This window comes from Pararge aegeria, chromosome 6 (assembly GCF_905163445.1).
Source record: "Pararge aegeria chromosome 6, ilParAegt1.1, whole genome shotgun sequence".
Classification (NCBI taxonomy): Eukaryota; Metazoa; Arthropoda; class Insecta; order Lepidoptera; family Nymphalidae; genus Pararge; species Pararge aegeria.
The window spans coordinates 15,837,762-15,858,882 of record NC_053185.1 but is presented as its reverse complement, the minus strand read 5'-3'; the positions used below and the strand labels follow the sequence as shown (position 1 = coordinate 15,858,882).

Genomic DNA, 21,121 nt, shown 5'->3' with positions numbered 1-21,121 from the left:
ATATTCCGACAATTTTAATACTTAAGATTTAAAACTACTTCACAGCTGTGTATTTCATAATATTTTTTACTCATAATTTAGAAAAAATCCGATTTTTAAGAACTATATTTTAATTAGTTATGTAAAAAATAATCATAAATAAAATGTGACTTTTACGGTAGCCAACATTTATTAAGGGATTTTTAATTACTTAAAAATGTCTTTATTTGCAAATATAACAATTTATACTTAGTGTATACTGTATAATAGTAAATACCTGTTCGAAATGTATATAATTATAATATAAAGGCACTGGGAACAGTACATTGTTTACTTAGCACGGTCTTATTTTTAAACTATTAGTTTTTATATTTAGTAACGTTTACAGCTTCATTTTGAAATAAAAAAAAATAACAAACGTTACGTTTTACTGTTTTTTTTTGTTTCAAACTCTTGGTAGGTACGGTACATTTTTATTTATTATTTTAAATAGATAGTACAAATCAAAATTAGAGTGCAGAATAGAAGGACGGCTCAGTTATATCACCAATGCTTGCAGCAATGATCGTAAACCATATTTTGAGTTTTATTATAAACACAAACTATATTTAATGTAATATTTATGCGATAATATTAAGCAATTAAGTTAGATTTAATTTACATACATGCAATAAATTTAGAAATCCTCGAATAAGATATATGAAGTATAGTTATAGGAACCGTGTATATTGACGATAATATGAGAATAAGAAGCTAACTATTCGATTCTTAACTAAACGACACGTTTACTGTGCTATACTTAAGAGCTGTTATGAATCACCTTGTGTGCGTGCACCTTTAGTGAAGCGCAGCTACATGTAAAAATATATTTGAGGTTATCCGGTGGTAGAGTCACTACGAACAGATATCCTTGTAATTCCAAAACTTAGATGGCTATTTCTTGCTTTACCGTAAACATACTAAAGCCTAATCTAGTACAAGTTTGTGCTTCTCGAAAATTGGTGTCCAAATTATAGCGTCGAAGTAAAATGGTCCTTAAGCTCCATGTTTTAGAGTACAGTTTACCCTTAGTATTATTCCGATAGTAATACATTGCGGAGTTGTTTCAAAGTAACAGAAAAATAAAGCGTCAAAGGAAAGTAAACTTTACACTCTTCGTTTTAAAGTCGTATATTCTGTATTAATAATTCTAATTTTATAACCGTTCGAACTGCTTGAAGTGTTAGCGAACTTAACCTTTAAAGTATTACACATAAGGTTCTTTTTTCTCGGTCGTTACATTTTATCGATACTCGAGAACGAGGTTTCGTTACCTACCTTACTAATAAATTGACTCCACAAAGTTCTCCACAAGACCAGCTAGTGGCGCTGGCTAAATTTCATTTTATTTTCAAAAACTATAGACAACTTGTACTAGGGACACATATGTTATTGGTTACACTTAGTTATAACGATAGACATAAACCTCTTAAAATTTAAGAATAAAGTAGAACATAGTAAAAATACATTCCATTGAGATATTCATGTTGTACCACTGACACTGATGGAGAGTATATTCATTGAAAAGAATATTTTGACGTCACGCCTAATACAGGCCCAGAAGACCCAGTAGACATTTTTTGTAGTGACCGGAACAATCGCCCTGAAAAGAAAAGAGAGATTAAATTGAAGAAATTTGACAACAAGACACTTTATAAAATTGCTCGTAGCTTCGTCCGCGTATATTTTGGATTTTAAAACTCTCAAAGGGTCCTTAGTTTTTCGGGATAGAAAGCCTATAGCCGTTTCCAGGATGCACACTTCATGTGTGCCAAATTTTATCCAGATCGGCTTAACGCCTGGATCGACATTGGTAACAAACAAACAGACAAACTTTCACATTTATGATATAATAGCTGTAGCCCGCGACTACGTCCGCGTTCGCTGAGGTTTTTAAAAAAAATACCTTCAAAACCATTCGTTTTCCCGGGTTTTTATAGTATCAGTAACATGCAATGCCCTTTATACCCAATCTTGACGAAACTTCGCATACTTTAATTTTGCGACTTTGCATCCTTTTTGGATATGAAACTTTTCGGAATTTCTCTAAACTTGACCATTTCGTCGTCTCTCGACAAGTAAAGTAAGTATTCTTAAACGTAAATACAATCCGGCTGCTAAAATAATGGGTTCCTGAAGTTTATAACATACAATTTCAATATTTCGTTATCGACCCGGAAGAACCCCTTTGATGCAATCTCTTAACACGCTGCACAAAAACATCAATGAGAACATAAAAAAAACAAAAGATCTTAAAATTAAGTAAATAAAGTTACTAAATCGTAATTTACTTTGGGTAAAGATAAAATTTATTATTTTAACTGCTGTCTCTTGCCATAAAAAGTGGTCTTTGCTTTCATTGTTACTGGTCCACTACGGAGCACGATTCTCCTCTCGAAATGAGAAGGGTTTAGGCCCCTCATCCGCCAGGCAGACAAAGTGCGATGTTTTCGATTACAATTAAAACTATCTTAATGTTCAATTGCTTAAAACGCACATAACTTCGAATAGCTAGAAGTGCGTTCCGGGGCTCAAACTGGGATCTCCGAAACGCAAGGAATCCTAATCACTAGGCTATCAAAGCATTTCTGGAGTCTTTGCTCTAGGTTTATAAAAATCAGGTCATGCGAAAACGGTGTATATCCTTGGTGCGCAGGGTTCTGGCTAGTTCCAGCAGCCTTCTGAGGGTACTTGCTGGCAGGACTGATTGTCAGTACCTGTGCCATTGCTGCATGGTACACGTGTTTTCCAATCGGGCATGCTCGAAGGGTTTTATATAAACTATTTCCTTAGGCTAAGTTTACTAACAGTCAACTTTGTTCGCAATATATCTATTATAATATACAAAAAGCTGGAATTGACAATCGACTAACCAGAAACGGACATAAATTAGTGATATCTGCATATCGTCTGCGAAAGGTGGAGAACTCCTTTGTAGGGTTGAGTATACGCTTTTACAACATGATTCCTAAGAAAATTCTTGACCTACCAATGCATACATTTAAAAAATGTGTAAAAACGCATTTAGTACAGCGAGATTTAGTAGGTTAGTACCATACATTTGATGAATTCCTCAATAACAAGGTAGATTGGAAGCAGCCAGCCTCGCTCTCATCTCCCGCAAGATAGAAAAATGATTGTAAATGTTGATGTTGGAAAAGAGCAACTACTGAGTTTCTCGCCGGCTCTTCTCGGTAGAATCTGCTTTCCGAACCGGTGGTAGTCACTACAAACATACATACTTGAAGTTTCAAAAGTGCTTATAAAGTAGGCCTACTTGAAATAAATGAATTTGAATTTGAATTTTGAATTTGAATTCGTATTTTACTAACCATTTATGGTCCAAGTCGGTCGAAATAAATGAATTTTATTTATTTTTTATAAATCCATACCTCAATCCAGCTCTGCAGCGACTCTCCGAATTTGGACTGGAACATGTCCGCGATGTCTCCGAGATCCACCTCGCATCTTGTCACCATGATGCGGATTAGCTGGCGGTCGTTGGTGCCCAGCCCCTTCATCGACTTGTGGAGACGTTCCGCGAAGAATAGCGGCTTGTTGCGTACCACTTTCACTGGAAGAATTTTTTTTTACAATCATCACTATTTTATACTAATTAAAAGCTGGTGCCCGCGTCCATTTTTTTTTATATTCTTTATTTGCACACAAATAAAAATACAGAAGAAGAATAAAAAAAAAACAGACAGAAGCAGTACACAAAAGGCGGCCTTATCGCTTCGTAGCGGTCTCTTCCAGGCAACCATAGGATAAGGAAAACAATAGGATAAAATACTGCAAAAAAAAAATACATACTAATATCTACATACTAATACTTGAACTAGATTACACAAATAAAATAATACATAATATACAAAAAATTAAATAAAAATAAACTAATATATACTTTCACATATCATAAATACATTAATTAATAACATTTATAAAGTGACTTAGACTGCCTTATGTCGATTGGGAGCGCATTCCACAGCTCTATGGCTTGCACTGTAAACGAGTGCTCATAGGGAACTTAGTTCTATGAAAAGGCATACTCAGATATCTATTGCGTTTTTTTACAAATCTTGTGGGAACCGTTTGTTTGCCTGGGATAAAAAGTAGCCTATGTTATTATCGCAATCGCAATAGCACTTCGGTAACGTATGCTTTGTTACCTAACCACAGCTTCCCAGCTCAACCGATCATGGCGAAATTATTGATAAAGATCTTAAGACAGATACAAAATGGTCGATTTTGACGACCTCCGCGCAGCGGTTTTAAGTTGGAGAACTCGGCAGGTCCAATTTGGGAATTTATTATTTCTGAATTTACTCTGGTCTGGCTTGGTGGGAGGCTTCCGCCGTGACTAGTTGCCACCCTACCGACAAAGAGTTGCCGCTAAGCTATTCAGCGTTTCGGAAAACAGATTAGGGGTATGGATTTAATATAACTGGCATACTACCTAACAGGTTAGCCCGCTACCATCTCAGACTGCATCTTAACTTACTACTAGTTGATATTGCAGCCAAGGGCTAACTTGTAATGGAATTTCAAAAAAACGATTATTTTTCTGCGGGAACATTGTTTTTTTATTATTACTAATGGTTCAGTTAGCGCAACACCTAGTACAGTGTACTATAGCAGTTCAATATATCTATCTTTATATATAAAAGAGAAAGTGTGTGGGTATGTTCCGTATAGGCTCCGAAACGGCTGGATCGAATTCAATGAAACTTTCAGGGAATCTCCGGATTGACCTGGCGAGTAATCCTGTAAAGTTTGGTGACGATCGGAGCACTCCTATTTTTGAACTGTCAAATACAGCTTTTATTTACTATAATGATATTCTATTGTTGGGTGTACATGGGTGTAGATAATGATCTTCACCCGCTCGAGAAGAAAATAGAAGAGAATGAATACGGAGAGAAATAAATGATTTAATATATTATGAGACTTAAAGTAAAAATTTTATGATATAAGTTTATTGTTTAAATAAAATGAAGCAAAATCTATCCCGGCGAAGCGGGCTGGGTACGCTAGTAAATAAATAAATATACTACGACAATACACACATAGCCATCTAGCCCCAAAGTAAGACTGTGTCCCCAGTACGCAAACTGTTAGTGGCCGACTAAGTTAGCCGTAAAGTGACGAACTGAAATAATTCGAGCTAGCTGCAAACTCAGATCAATTTTCGTGCGTAGCAAGCAAACTGTTATGAATTAGCCGCTTATTTAGGAATTTTCACTTTACTATTGTTGTACAAAGGGAATGGTTGTGTTTGGTCACGATGGATATTTTTGAAGTAATTGGTATCAAAAAAAACACGTCCGAACACGTCGATAGCTTCGTTCCAACTGTCCGCATGAACAGTTTGCGGCAAATGGACTCACTACGCCCGGCGAACAATCATATCGCCGCCGCCGACTGCAATAGGTCCTGCTGTAAGTCGGCCACTAACTGAGACAGTCGGCGCACGTAACGCCGAAAACTGCGTAAAGTGAGCGAAAAACTAGCTAACTATGGACAAACCATTTCAAATATGGAAGTGCGTACTAAACCGATACGCCGCAAACTCAGTTGGCCGCTAACAGTTTGCCTACTGGGGTCACAGCCTTAGCGTAGCTTGTGTTATGGGCACCAAGATGACTGATTGTTTTTTTTTTATGAATAACATACATAAATACTTATATAATATATAGTTAGAAAATCAGACACTGAAAAACATTCATGGTCATCGAACAAACATTTTCCAGTTGTGGGACTCGAACCCACAAGCTCGGACTAGGAAAGCAAGGTTGCTGCCCACTGCGCCAATCAGACGTAATTCGCTTACCGATAGCCCGCAGAGCCTTTTCGAGGTCACCGGAGAACTCTGACTTGATGGCATCGTCGATGTCATGGCCGGTTAGGAACTGGTATTCCTGGAAGATGGCTGCCAACTGCGGGAACGAACGTGAGCAAAGCACCGCGTTGAAGATCGATTCGTCGGTGCCGAGACGCAGTTCGCCTGGAAAATAAATATCTGGTGTAAACGACGTATGTACTTATATTATAAATCCGAAAGTTTGTTTGTTTGTTTGTTCTTCCTCTTCTACATAACTATGCAACCAATCGACTTGAGTTTTGGCATAGAGCTCAACTAGCTCTACTCTCTGGTGGGAGGCTTCCGCCGTGGCTAGTTACCACCCTACCCACAAAGAGTTGTCGCTAAGCGATTCAAAATTCCGGTACGATGGTTGCGTGGAAACGAATTAGGGGTATGTGTTTAATACTTGCATACTTCCCAGGTTACTTAACAGGTTAGCCCGCTACCATCTTAGACTGCATCATAACATTAGTTGATATTGCAGCCAACCCTCCCTTTAATACTTCGATTCGGTAGTTTTCTTAATTTGAGAAAATCATCTTTCATATCTTATTTCTTTAAACGAGCAATTCTTTTATATATAATTGGAATTTCGGTATCGGCTCCAACGATTTTCATGAAATTTAGTATACAGGGGATTCTGCTAGGATCTAGCTAGGATTCATTTTTAGAAAATGTCATTTTATTCGTGTTTTCCAGTAATAACCGATTTGGTGCAACGAAGTTGCACTCGTCAGGTAATTATACTTATAGAGCTATAAAATAATAAAACAAAGATACGTACCTGCTTGCAATAAGCTCCTAGCGTCTTCTCTGGCACGGTTTTGATCGACGTGGAAATCTTCAGATCGGTTGCCCTGTAATTTCAAATCATTAATTAAAGATATAATTGGCAAATAATCTTTAATTATATACGACACTTTATTCATAGTTTCTAAATAAATTAATAATATTTTTGACCAGCGAATCCACGTCCGTTTTCGTCCCATTATAATATGGGAGGAGTTTTTACCATACAGACTTGAATCCGCTATTTTACACAATTTACCTCGACCCACCGCATCGCATCGACTTTGTTTTCTCCACCACCACCACTGGCAAGCTTCCTATCACTAGATGTATAACAAATATCTGATGATGACTATTACATTCAAAAATGATTTTTCCAATTAGACTGGTAGTTTCAGATTTAAGAGCATTCAAACAAACTTCACCTTAATTATTATGAAGGTGAAGAGTTAAGTTAATTATTTTTAAGCAAATATCTAATGCGGAGGGTCAACACACTGTAGAAGTAAAATCAAGCGGCACAATTAACAAGGTAGGAAATTTTCATTAAAAACATCTGAATCCTTTTACATCGTACAAAAATTTTAAGGATAGGCAGTGCTTGTATGGCTATATGAACTGCATACACGCTGCTGCCTAAACTCTCCATGTTGCGTACCTAATGGGTGGCATAGTTAATGATTATAAAGATATTTTCATTCTCTCTTTCTATCTTCATATAAGGCACGATACAATAATCTATTTTATAACTACAAAGTAAAAAGGACAACTAATATTCAAAATACAATTACCATGCTCAGTGAAGTCATCAGCCTCTTGAAGTTTCCTGACGTGTCACCACGCAATTCATCTTCAAGAAGGGTTCCGTACACTGAAAATAAAATATTCATTGAAATTCGCATAGGTACACACACAATACCTACACCACACAACGGTGAACTTTGACGATAAAAATAAAGAACTTTTCAAAGTTCAAATGCATTTAAAAAAAGAAATGAATGTCTACATGCACCTGTTTTATATTAGCCGATAGTCAGACTTCAGTATTTCTGATGAATTCAATTCTTTTCAATTGTTTTATTAAAAGATATTTTTCTAATTTTGGTTTTTTTAATGCGAACAATATTATTAATTTATTTATTAAAAAATATTAAAACTACTTAGGTAGGTTTTTTTATAGATCATCCATTGCTGGGCCTCCCCCAACAAATGCGAAAAATATATCGTAGATCAATGGTAGGTCCTCATCTTATCAACCCATTACCAGCCCGCTACAGGCTACAGGTCTCCTCCCACAATGAGAATGGGTTAAGGCCGTAATTTCAAATTGAGAACTCTCGGGTTTTCTCAAGATGTTTTCCTTCACCGTTGAAGCAAGTGATATTTTAATAACTTAAAACGCACATAAATTAGAAAAGTTAGAGGTGCATTCGAATTCTGGGATTCGAACTCGGCCCCCGAAAGTAAAGTCGAGCTCCTACCCACTGGGTTATCACAGCTTCCTATGGTAGGTATTACGCGGTAAATATAGTGGTGGTCACAATAATTACTACCTCCATGAAATAGCAATATTTCCACTTCACACTGCCACTTGAAAAGAAATATGAAATAGTAATATTTCATAGACGTGGCAATACTTTTGAATACCAAAGTTAGCGACATAGCTGAAACAGTCTGCTAGCTAAGATTTTGGTGTTATCCAACACTTTGAAAATAAAGCTAATAACAAAAGGGTGGTAAAATAAATAGTGTGGATGGTTTGTGTGATTGAGGATATGTTTGTTAAAGTAGTGGATGAAGAGATGACAGCTGACAGCTTCACATAGCATGGGATAAGGAAAATAAAGAAGAAGATGAAGTGTGAAAAAATTAAAATGAAAGAAAAAAAATAGTATAAAAAGATCCTTATTACTTTGAACTAAGAAAAATTAGTTTAACTCAAAAGAAACGAAAACAATAATACAATTATAAGAGATAAGAAAAAAAATCTTTAACATGGAAGTTACAAGTAAAATAACAGAAAAAAAGGTTGTAAAAATTACCAACAACTACAAAAGCATAAGTTATTTGCTAGCCATTTGGCATCGGGCCAATTCCATCTACGGTTATCCTCTTTCACAACATATTATAGATGAGTCATGCTTGGAATTGTAGTTATATATGCAGGAAATCATTATGACGATGACTTGTTTATCGAAGCCAACAGTACATTTTAGGAATATGAACGATATCTTGTGATAACCGAATATTTACGAGCTTCTAAAGCAGAATCTGCTAATGAAATCGCTATCACTGCATAATTTAAAACAAATTTCCCGCCACGTTTTCCGGTCTGGTTTTAACTAAGAAACTCCCTATCGGATTTTTGTATGACGGCCGATTGGCGAAGTTTGCAGCAACCCTGCTTTCTGAGCCCAAGGCCGAGAATTCGATTCCCACAACTGGAAACTGTTTGTGTGAGGATCATAAATGGCCACCAAATTGTACTGTCTTGATATGTATTTATAACTCTGTAACTACTTTTTTTCTTTGGTGTACAATAAAAGTGTATTCATTCATTCATTCATTCATGAATGTTTGTCAGTGTCTGGGTGTTTATATGTTACATATTCTAAGTATTTATGTATATTATTCATTAAAATATTCATCAGTCGTCTTAGTACCCATAACACAAGCTACGCTTACTTTGGGGCTAGATGGCGGTGTGTGTATTGTCGTAGTATATTTATTTATTTTTTATGTTTTTTCACAAATAACAGAGTTCTCAATGAGGAAGGTTTAAGTGTATAATTCACTCGATCGAGACGTGACCGGACTCTATTTCTGTGTGCTGCTGTTGCTGTTGCAATTAACATTTTTTTTATTGGCATTATTTTATTGCAATGTTCAGTAGTATGTTAGTGTATACAACGTGTAAATGAAAATCGAAATAATAATTCACAGGCTTTAGAGGTATAGTATGTACTGTCTCTGAGGCTTATATGTGAAACCGAAACCCTATTAGTTTTTGAGTAAACCACTGCGATCGTTTTTAAGGAAAGAAATCAGATACAGCCCTAACATCACATGCAAAATTAAAATCATGTGACTCCTGTCACTTTATTAGGTACGCGTCGCGCAGCATACTATGCTCGTGTCGGTCTTTTATCTGCAATAGGGTTGTCAAAAATAAACACTTAGAAAATTTTCAATTCATTTGTATGGAAAAGTAAATATGCTTCTTTTGATTTGATGTTTTTAAGAAATATATTTATGCATCCTTGACTATGAATTCTGTTACACGTTGTATATGGAGGGGGATGGGATTCAGCCAGTTCGTTCGTCTGTTTGAGAAGGAGATTTCACCTCCGGGCAAAAATGAAGTTAGGTCTATGATCAAGGAAACAGTCGTAATTTTCGTGCAGTTCAGACTTAATACCAGCAATCCTAAAGTAAGGATCATTAGCAATTGTGAAGGAAACGTCTCATTTCAACTCAAGGATGTTTTGCACAATCCAAGAATGTGTAGATTCACGGTAATAACTAACAATAGGGCATATCGTTGGAGTTCAGAATTGCTTGTATCCTTTACTTATTTAGTTCATTCTTCCACTTTCAATTCATAACCACGTAATGTTGCCACAGTTCAAACGATTTTCGTTTCCGAATGGTATAAAAATGCAAAGGTATTTTTACCAAAACATTAAAATTATTTTACTACTTATCAATTTCACCTTCAATGGTTGCCTGGAAGAGATCACATCTGTCTTTTGATTTTTTGGTGTTATTAAGAGTTTTATTATGATTGTTACAAGTCTTGTCGCAAACAAGCCTGGTGGTAAATGATGATGCAGTGTATAATGGTAGCAGGCTATTCTATAAGGGGTAGACCGGTTATGGGAAACCTACCCCTAATCGTTTCCTGCGCGGCATCGTACCGGAACGCTAAGTCTCTTTGCGCTATGTCTTTGTCAGCGATGTTGAAACAAGCCATATCAAAGACCATACCAAAAACAATTCAGAAATTATAAATCCCTATGCTCTTGCTGGCGACCGAACCCGGGACTTCCTACAAAGCGCTCACCGCAGCGGTAGCAAGGTCGACACAGCAAAATAAATAATAAGCAACTGTTTTATGGAAACAAGCTGACTGACGTAGTTTGCTCGCTATTCTCACAAATAAATTTCCACAAATAAATACCAAAGTATCGGACCAACAATACAAATAAATGTTGGATGTTGTTGTCTGTGCGTCTCTGTGCTTGAGCTATTATATTATGTCAAGTCACGCGCGTCAAGTAATTATTAAAATAAATAATCTATATCCGATATAAATTGCAAAGTTCTTTTACGTGCCGGTACGTTTTTTTATTTATTTCTTATTTTATTCAAAACAGAAAAAACAAGATTTGAGAGAGAGTTAGTGGGAGAGATTAATACTTACTTGCAGTATACGCTTGTTTGATCACATGGATTTCATGGTTGGACATCGTGCACATGACTTCAATGAGCACGTCTTCATCGGTACCGATCCCCGCGGTGGCATCATGAAGCTCCTTCGCGTAGAACTGTGGCAGTGGCGTCATTAAAGCCACTATTAAATCTTCAAACTTGCCAGTGGTTTCGCTCTTGAGATCCGATATGAGATCCTGATGAAAAAAAAAAGTTCTTAAAATCTCTCACGTTTAACTTAAACTGTACCTGTCTTGAACAAGAGTAAACGGCAATTTTACTTGGCAACTTACCAACCCCGTAGATGTATATTGACCAGAAATTATAGACGTCAAGAGCAAACCAGTTAAAAACAAATAATTAAATGCAGTTTAACATCCACGCTGTCTCCTTAGACACTGTTTTTCTATCTCGGTAGCACGCATTTTTATTGGTCGATAGGAAATTTATTCGATATTAGGGAGGTTTGAAAATGCCATTTTTATTCGTCAATAAATATTAAAGATTTTAAACTAAGATTTTCGTGGTTAATAAAAATCTTAAATATAGTTCGAAGGGTACATACCACGATAATATTTTGGATTTGTCGATAATGTTTACCCAGTTGCATCGATATCCATGCAATGCACGTGGTATGTACCCGTTGAATTTAAGAAACAAATATTAGGCGTATTTTCAAAAACATTTTTATGGTGTTCTGTGGGAGACGTCTAAAACGTATGAAAAGAACATGAAAAATATACGACTAATAAACCCGTTATCTCGTTAATAGTATAAACAATGTTACCTATGTATATATATTATAAGTATTTACGTATATTATTCATATAATTATTCATCAGTCATCTTAGTACCCATAACACAAGCTACGCTTACTTTGGGACTAGATGGCGATGTGTGTATTATCGTAGTATATTTATTTATTATTTATACCTACTTATATATTGTGTATCATCATCAACAGCCCACAACATTCCTGCTGGACTAAAGGCCTCTCCAAACGGGAGGTTTTATCCATAATCACCACGCTGGGTTGCTGATCGCGGTAGATTGAATAGTAATAGCACCCAAGACGCTGCTGTCCGTTCTCAGTTATATTGCCTTAGTCGCCTCGTACGACACCCGTAAGAAGAGATAGAGTGATGGCAACTGTATTCTGAACTACCGTCACCACACGGCATATAATATTTTGTGTATAAACCGTCTTATGTCACTAGTCGTAAGCCTCACATCGGGACTCCCAGCTATGCTATGTATCGACAAATGAGAATTCGCCTCAAGCAGTTTAACGTCTCACTGGCAGCTACCAAAATTACACCCAGTAATATTACAATATTTACGGTAAGTAATATTTTTCATCTAGGTATTATTTTTCATATTACCTACGTAAGTTATAAAGTGATATCACTTGGGAAGGGTGTAGCCGACGCCGAGCCGCGCCGTAGGGATCAATTTACTTAATGGAATTGAAATACTAAAGGACTACGCACGCGATAAAGATAATAAATAAATAGTTCTAAAACAATTTTTCTCCTAAAAAAAAATAAAGCGCCTCATATAGACTTCAACAATATATTCCCTAATGCGTAACAACCTAGCTGTACGCTAAAGAAAGCAATTATTCTTTATTGATAATTGTCACTTTAAAACGTTTATAGAGATAAGCATTCTAATGTTGGCTTAATTATCAGATCCTAATTACCATAATTCAATCAACTCATTGAGTCCGAATTAACGATACCTAACTCGGTGCATGTTAGCTATAGCAGATATCCTATAACATCTCATTACCAGACATTCGCACTCAGTTAAAAGTTAACGGGTAAGTTAACTATACTATAGCGACCATGTAAAATGGACGTTATAAAAATCGATTTAGAGTTGCAAACTCTGTACCACAACGATTTCAATAAACAATTAAAATACAGAATTTTCGACTCTAAAACAAAGGTAATTAGGTTCATTTTGATTTTTACGTTAAAGTGATCCGATACTCTGTAACGACTCCACGATTGCGAGCTTGCAACTCCTATACTAAGCACTATTTACGACTATTTACGAACTGAGAACCTCTTTCTTTTTTGTAAGTCAGTTAACAATACTGTGCTCTGTGGGTTTTGTTCTAAATTTAAAGATCTACTCACCTTTCCATATAGAGTCTTGAACTCGAAAGCTATCCGCAAACGTTGCTCGTTACTCCGGCGAGTCAAGACTTGGATTATCGCCTTCTCGTCCGTTCCGAATCCTTTCATCGCCTTGCGTAGGACCGCTGCATCTTCCCGGGGGTCGAAGGGGTTCACGGGTACTACCGTTGGCTTTGACTGCGAAACCAAGGGAATCATTACTTCCTGACTGGCACAGAATTATAATATTTCTGCATGCAGCTCGGAATAGAAAGGACTGGTTTTGATTCTTATCGTGGTGCCTAGTTTAGCTTCTGAGCCTCTTTGTTACCCTTAAAGCGTTTATGGGCTGTGAGCTGGGACCCATTGCAATCTCAACTCCTCAAAGTAAACTAAAATGGCATATGTAATGTAAGTAATGCTGTCTGTTTCGCACTATATACTCTGGAAAATAAGAGCACTATTTTCTGACATGTCTGTTTAGTTTAACCATACAGATCTAGTTTAAGAGAAACAATATCGCGCGAGATCAAAAATGTTTTATAAACTTAGTTTATGTGTCAACTCTATAAACAGGTCAAATTAGCATTGTTTTAAAAGTTATTTTGTTAAACTCAATTTTACAAATTAGAAAGCATGCAGTATTTTACATAAGCGTTAGTATGGTTTCACTACACAATACACATAATGTTTTGTAAAATATACTACAAAGTAAAGATACTATCAGTAGCTTGTTTTGATATGTGACATACAGTAAACAAACACATAACTTATGTGTAAAACTACGTGTCTTTAGATAAGATAACATATCATCAATCAAAATACGATATTAAAGGTGCGTTCAAGTACTGTAAATAAAATCAACAAATATGTATTTGGATATGATAACTTGGTAAAAATATATCAATGGTCAGAGTACGCCAACCTTTTACTTTTATATATGAAATATTGCAGTAAAAATAGAGTACAAAGCTTGTCGAATCTCTCGTACCAAACTCATGCCTCTAAGCAAAAAGTTCTGATGTCAGTTCGTATTGATTATGATTTATATTGTTCGTATCGTTTTATCTGAGCAGGTGGAATAAACGCTTCTCAATAAGTATTCTTTATGCAAGATAAAAACATTTCGTAGGTTCTCTAACATTATAAAGGGATGTTTCTGAGGCTCTAAGCAAAGGCGAAACTGAAGGAAAATGCCCGCTGTAGACTTCGCTATCAAAATTTTAAGACCAGATAATATGTGTACAGGCAGCACCGCGATTCCCGAACAGTAAAGTAGTAAATAAACTAGGGTATATTATAGTTTGGTGTAGGTCGTGGCAGTAATTAAGTCGGCTAAGTTCCAGTTAGTTTAAACGTCCATTTTTAAGTTGCGAGTGCGATTATTACACTATTGATTTTGGGTAAGTTGGTCAAATCTGTAACCGACACCGCAACAATGCAAATATGCGCGATGTTAACACTATGGCTATCCGTACAGATACGCCCTTTATTTAATCGTGTAAAGATATAATTTGTTAGTGATAATTAATAGTAAAGCCTTATAAACTAATATCCGAAATGTGCGTGTGAATATAACGTATTAATAAGTGTTACATAAAAAAAATATATCAGGTAATGAAATGCCAATACCACAAGTCTCTGAACTAAATTGACATATTTAAAAGAAGACTGAGGACTTTTCTATAAAAAAAGCCCCACCTTTACACTTGCAAAATAAGTGCAGTTTAAGGAATTGTGGATACCAGAATTGGCTTCATTGTCTTATTATTCGGGAGGTAGATAATCATGAAAAATGAAGACGAACAGAAGAATAATGCCAAAGAAGAGATGGATTTTGTAAAAAAATGTTCTTATACAAAGAGTTGACTTATAGAAGAAAGTGGAAGAAGAAGACATGCTGTGCAGACCTCAAATAGTGCAGGAATACAGCAAGAAGAAGACTAGTTATCGATCCATCAAAAGGCAAATAAATACCGTATAGCGATAAGACTTGAACCCACGCCGTATGCCAATTGACGCTCTATAGACGCTGCGCATACTCGAATTGGATGTTACCGAGGACATATTAATTATTCCAAAGGAAACTTTTACGGACGAATCGTACGCCTCAATACAAACACACAAGCTTTTACATCACAAAACACCATATCACGGATTACTGGAGTTGGAATATTGGGAAAGCAACGACTTTGGAACGAACTACACCCATTTTAGTGGGGACCAAAGTCAAGACTGAATCGCTGGTTATTGTGATAAATGTACTCGGTGAGACGAAGTGAGCATAACAATGTAATTGCAGTAAACTGTTCCTTGAATAGAGTCACTGCGTATAGGTATGGCACCAGGCGCTTAATACTTGTATGTAAAAATTTATGATACGTTAATACCTTATTTTGTATGAGATAGAAATTATAATGTCAAATTTAATTGTTAAGCCATTAAGGAAGTTTATTAAAGCGTCAGTAGAGTTTATTGAAATGTTTCCATGTATGGATGAATGAGAGATGAATTATTAATATAATATTACTTTTTAATATATATATAATATTAATTTTTAATATATTTATAAAACATAGTTTAATGATCAATTAATAAAAAAAATCATTTCAATATGATATTTCGATCGAAATATGTATTTTATCGACGAAGATTCACTTTTTTAATTAAACAATATTTTAAGCTGACTACGAGTAGATAACCTTTCGTTTGCTTTGTTCAATAGGGAAAAACTAACGTGTATTATTTAATGTGTTTACTGAGAAAAAAACCTATTTTAAAACTTACACCAGTTAAGAATCGTTAAAAGGAAAAACCATAATAGATTAACAAAGTATATTAAGAAGTAGTCTTAAAAATGTTATTGTACCTCGAAAATTTCTATAAACTAAATGGATTCTTTGATTAATCAGTAAAGCCTTCAAAGTAGGGCAGTAACTAGGTAATTGAAAGACAAACAAAATTTTAAAAACTTCAGAAAATTTTTCAAGGCCTGTTTGAAAACCATTAAGGCGGTAAGAATAAATATCGAATATCGTACGGTAAATTTTACCAAACAGTACCTTCTTTTTTACGACCTGCAAAGATCTCGCATGAACGTGAATCAGTCTATCAGGTAGGTTAAATAACATAGAGGAAAAAAAAACCTTGTGAGTTTAGTGTTGAACTTTACTTTTGTAGAGCTACGTATTATCATATCACATACGAGTATTACAAGAGACGAAAAATATATATGCCAAAATTCCCCAGATGATAAAAATTAACTAACTGCTATGTGCTTTTACTCTAATAATAATAGAAAACTGTACTGTTTACAAATATTTATCTTATACCTTAGTAAAACTGGCACCTTAGGGGCTTCTCATTCTAAGATAATATAAGCTGACTAAGATGTGGTTTGGAGGTATGAAACCTATATAAGTGCCATAATTATGTTAAATTGTTGTTCTTCCACAATCTCAAAAGACATTTTTCTGTAGATGTTTTTTTAAACAAAACATTGGGTTATTCAAATTGGAAAAGTCCTTATCCTTTTGTAAAAAAAAGTATTTAGTAACCAAATGAGTTCAACAGTTATGTTTCTGAACCAAACTATTTAAGTACTTAACTAAAAATTATCCTTTTCTTGTTGGGAATATCTATGTTGCTTCTGATGCAAAGAATCTAGTTTGTTCTTCCAGTCTTCATAAATATTTGCCTCATAACATCTAATCTATGTTTTTAACTAAAGGCATTGAAGGAAATGATACAAAAAATTTCCAAAAAGGAGTTGAGTCTAGCCAAATCATTTTTGTATTTGTTTCTCATTAGTGAATAGTAAATAATGTACATAGATATTTAAATCAAAGAGCAAAATAAAAAAAAATTGGCACAAAGCTACTTATCTGTTGAAAATAGAACAACAGTAAGTGAGATGATTCATTATCCTCATTGAATGTATCACTGATACTTGTACAAACAAAAATACCACATATCTAAGTAGATATGTGGATTGTGTGTGTGTGGTAACAAGTGCTAGGACTGCGAAGGTCATAAATATTAAATGCTTTATGTTTACAAACTCATTCATAAACATTGGTAACTTGGTTTTCGAACTAAAGGACTAAGGAGACAAGTACCTAGTTGTATTTCAAAGAAGAAATAAACAATTGGTTTAATATAATCATTGTTAAGTATGTATGAATACATACTTATATGTTGTTGTATTGTTCATATGAATCACAGTTTAGGATATAGGAACACTCCATTAATATGTTAGAATAAAAGGCTTAGTTGTAGGTAAAGTTGTATTTACAACTCATTTATTATGTTTCCTAATTTTGTGTTTTTTGTGTTTTTCATATTTTTTCAGTGTCTGGGTGTTTATCTATTTTAAAGTATTTATGTATATTATTCAGCAGTTTCTTAGTACCCACAACACAAGCTACGCTTACTTTGAGGCTAGATAGCAATGTGTGTATTGTCGTAATATATTTATTTATTTTTTAATTTTGCCATTGGTGATGATCACCTCAGTTGGTAAAGTACTCATGCCGCATTCATATCCTACTGGTTCTAATTTTACTTATATGCATTAGAAATATATAAATTCAAAAAATTTTCTGAAAAAAGTAACTCTTATTGTCAGTATTTTCAGGTATAATATAAAATGGTTATCAAGCTTCTATCTATGTGGACAGTTGTATTGAAACATCTTACTACCCACCATCTAAGGTTAGGTTGGGAGATATCAGAGGAAATATTATTTGTATGAAACAGTACATATTTACATAAATATGTGTTTGAAGAGATCTTTCATAAAAACAAGACCCATTTTTGTAAAGGATCACTTGCTTGGAACTTACTTTTCCAAACTTTTTCCAATTTAAACACAATGCGTAAATTTACTATTATTGTACATATATTTATAAATAATAGATAGAAATCACTATAAACCTAATAAAAGAGGCATGCACACATAAAAAGCATTGCTACAATATACAAATGTTTTGCTTATCACAAAATGGTTAGCACAAGGGGCAATAAATTATAACTTTTAATAAAGTCTTAGATAAATATTTAAATTACTAACTATAAATACTTTTGAAATTATAACATCTCCTAGTCAGAATTATTATAAGTACCCACCACCTAGTTCCAGAAATTAATTTTCCTATTATTTCATAAACCAGCAATCAGATACTCAAAAACTGTATGAATCACTCAAGGAAATATTAATTATTTATCAACCTCTCATATCCTACTGAATGCTGAAAATGCAAATTGTGGTGTTGGCTAGATTAATATTAATTTAATGAATAATATTACACCTATTCTGTTATAACAATCATCATCTAGGTCCAACTAAATTTACTTCAACTTTGTGTATAAATCTTATTTGAACATATAAAAATAATCAGAAAATCAGTTTAACATATAAAAGTTCAGCTTCCATATTATTTTAGTGACACAAAATTTTATCAAAAATTTTCATTTATTATATGAATGTTCCTATATTTTTTGAGAAACAATGGACTTATAAGCTAAAGAAGCTTTACTAAATATTATTTTCCATCTAAGCAGATGCAGCAATGTGTGAGTGAATACTGCAAGTTTTTCATAAAATTATGACCTAAGCGATGTTATATTTTCATAAAAGACAGTAATATTACCTTTGGCACACTATGTACTGGACTTGAGGATGCACTGTAAGCCTGGTTGCTTTGCCCAGACGATTGATATCCCTGATACTGATTAGACTGCTGGTAGCCTTGTTGTGGATAGCCAGCTGAAGGCTGATGTGATTGGGATTGGAGGTATGCTGATTGAGTTTGAGGATACGAGGATTGAGTTTGAGGATACGCTGATTGGCTTTGAGGATACCCTGATTGAGTTTGAGGATACCCTTGTTGAGCAGTTGGGTATCCTTGAGCTGGGGAATAAGATTGAGCAGCACTTGGGTAACCTTGGCTGGGATAGGTTGATGGTGTTTGAGGATATCCCTGTTGACCCTGATTAGGGTACCCTCCTGCTTGGGGATACGCAGAAGGATACCCAGATCCAGTGTTAGTGTAACCAGGATGCGGCGCCGGGTAACCCATGTTGGGGAGACCGGGCATTGGCATTGGGTTTCCGAATGACTGCGGTGCCGAGTTGCTAAACCCGATATTGTGTAGGTAACGCGGTTGACCCTTAAACAAAAGCCTTAATAAGATATACCTTTCTTTACGTGACCTATTACATTTATTGTTAACAAATGAACATACAAGTCTCATTAACATCGACAACATAAAAATTAACAGAATTAAACACTTCTTTTACACATCAACTACACGATTATTTAGCGGTTTTGTAGTATTTTGTGATAAACAAAACAGGGTTGAGTTCACTATAAAAATCGCTAACACTACTTTTACTTACTTGGTAGGGATTCATTTTTACTTCCTTTAGCACTCTAGCTTTAAATAGTACACTAGTATTGTATGACTCAACTGAGCACAATATGATTGCGGCACTTTATAAGATTACTTATAATACAAAAATAACTGGACTCGTAGACTAAAATAAGTGCTTGCTTGGCTTGTGAAATGAAGTGTCAAATGTCAGTTCAGTTGTTAAGAAAATACGATCAGATGACGTCATTACTTTGACAGATAAAGATGAAGGGTTGCGGCTAGTAGGTACAGGAATATCGTTTTCTCGATTCAACTTTATATTTTATTGTACCCAAATTGTTCCTATTTAATCGCTGTATAATCGAATAAAAACATATTTTATTTTTCAATGTGGGTGGTGAATTTTGTAAAGTAGCAAACGAAGATTATATGTAGTACTAGGTACTGGTAAGGATATAATATTGTCTTAAATCTAAAGATATTCCCGACTATGTCTCATTACTAACTTTTTTCTAATGCCTACAATAATACTTTTCGTTAGTTAAATCGATTGTTATAAAAATCTCAAAATAACGAAAGTATCTAGCAGGCTTAGATAAGGTCTGCGGCTCCATAATGGTACCTATTTTTAAAATGACTGTAATGTAAAAATATCCTGATCTACCCGTTACGATAGTGCCTTATTAAAGCAATGTTTAAAGGATTACAAATCGAATATAATAGATAAAATTAACCGGTATTTGATCGAAAACTTTAAAGCGTCAATCCCTAGTTCCTATTACCAATATGCAGACAAAAAGAGGACGCCCACAGTGCTGCCAAAATAAAAGACTCAATAAAGACCTCATTTATGACGTCATTACCTACGTCACTGCTTCTTCCGGGAAAACCCTCATAGTGTTCAGTTTACTCACCTGTACGTAGGCTGTAGAATTACTCACTGGATTGTGAATTCTCGTCACTAGGTATTAACAATACAAACAACAATAATATTGCATAATAATTATTAGGTGGGAGTTAATTTTGTTTGTTCTTTGTTCTTTGGTAAAACTTACATTTTTATCAATCAAGTGGTAGTGGTACCTACAACAGAATTAAAAACATATAGAAACCGTGTATACGAGTAATATTGAAGCATAAAAAACGCTCCACTTTAGTAGTGTTTCTCGAACAAACGATTAGTCACTTTAGCAGTTGACAGTAATTATTTTACCTCCACTAGAAATAGAAATAGAAAATATTTATTAGAAAAATCAATACGATAATTCTTTGGAATCCTACAACTAGGAACTAGGAAATCCCGTATCTTAGGGGTGCCTTCCTATTTCCTTCATATTCAAAGGAAACTTTACAAAGGCGTGTTTAGTTCTCGAACGGTTAAGTGGGTTAGTATGCTGACTAAAGCGCTACCATAAAATGGGAAAATGGAAAAAAAATTGTGAGCTAGCATTATTCCGCGGTTCACTATTTTTGGACACAATGCACTGCATACAATAATGGCTGAATGAGGATTCTGTATGTTC

The 21,121-nt window shown here is 34.8% G+C and overlaps 1 protein-coding gene across 3 annotated transcripts; it reads right to left on the bottom strand.

Annotated features, from left to right (window-relative positions):
* Positions 1-414: 414 nt before the first annotated feature.
* On the bottom strand, positions 415-19,805 carry LOC120624282 (annexin B9-like). Of its 3 annotated transcripts, XM_039890732.1 has the most exons (9): positions 19,624-19,805; positions 18,876-19,394; positions 13,246-13,422; positions 11,094-11,298; positions 7,462-7,541; positions 6,666-6,738; positions 5,849-6,022; positions 3,411-3,592; positions 415-1,621 (listed from the first exon to the last, which is right to left on the bottom strand). In XM_039890732.1, exons 1-9 carry the CDS (start codon positions 19,636-19,638, stop codon positions 1,565-1,567), a joined length of 1,482 nt encoding a protein of 493 aa, XP_039746666.1. In that variant the 5' UTR covers positions 19,639-19,805; the 3' UTR covers positions 415-1,564. The 3 variants fall into 3 exon arrangements, with proteins under 3 accessions (XP_039746666.1, XP_039746669.1, XP_039746667.1); XM_039890735.1 differs by lacking the exon at positions 18,876-19,394 and having other exon boundaries at positions 19,624-19,804; XM_039890733.1 differs by lacking the exons at positions 18,876-19,394; positions 19,624-19,805 and adding an exon at positions 15,202-15,432.
* Positions 19,806-21,121: the final 1,316 nt, after the last annotated feature.

Coding starts and splice junctions, on each gene's coding strand:
- LOC120624282 (XM_039890732.1), bottom strand. Junction 13,423..18,875: donor CAGTACATAGTGTGCCAAAG/GTAATATTACTG, acceptor TTGGTTTCGCAG/TCAAAGCCAACGGTAGTACC. Junction 3,593..5,848: donor AAAGGCTCTGCGGGCTATCG/GTAAGCGAATTA, acceptor AAATTCTTCCAG/TGAAAGTGGTACGCAACAAG.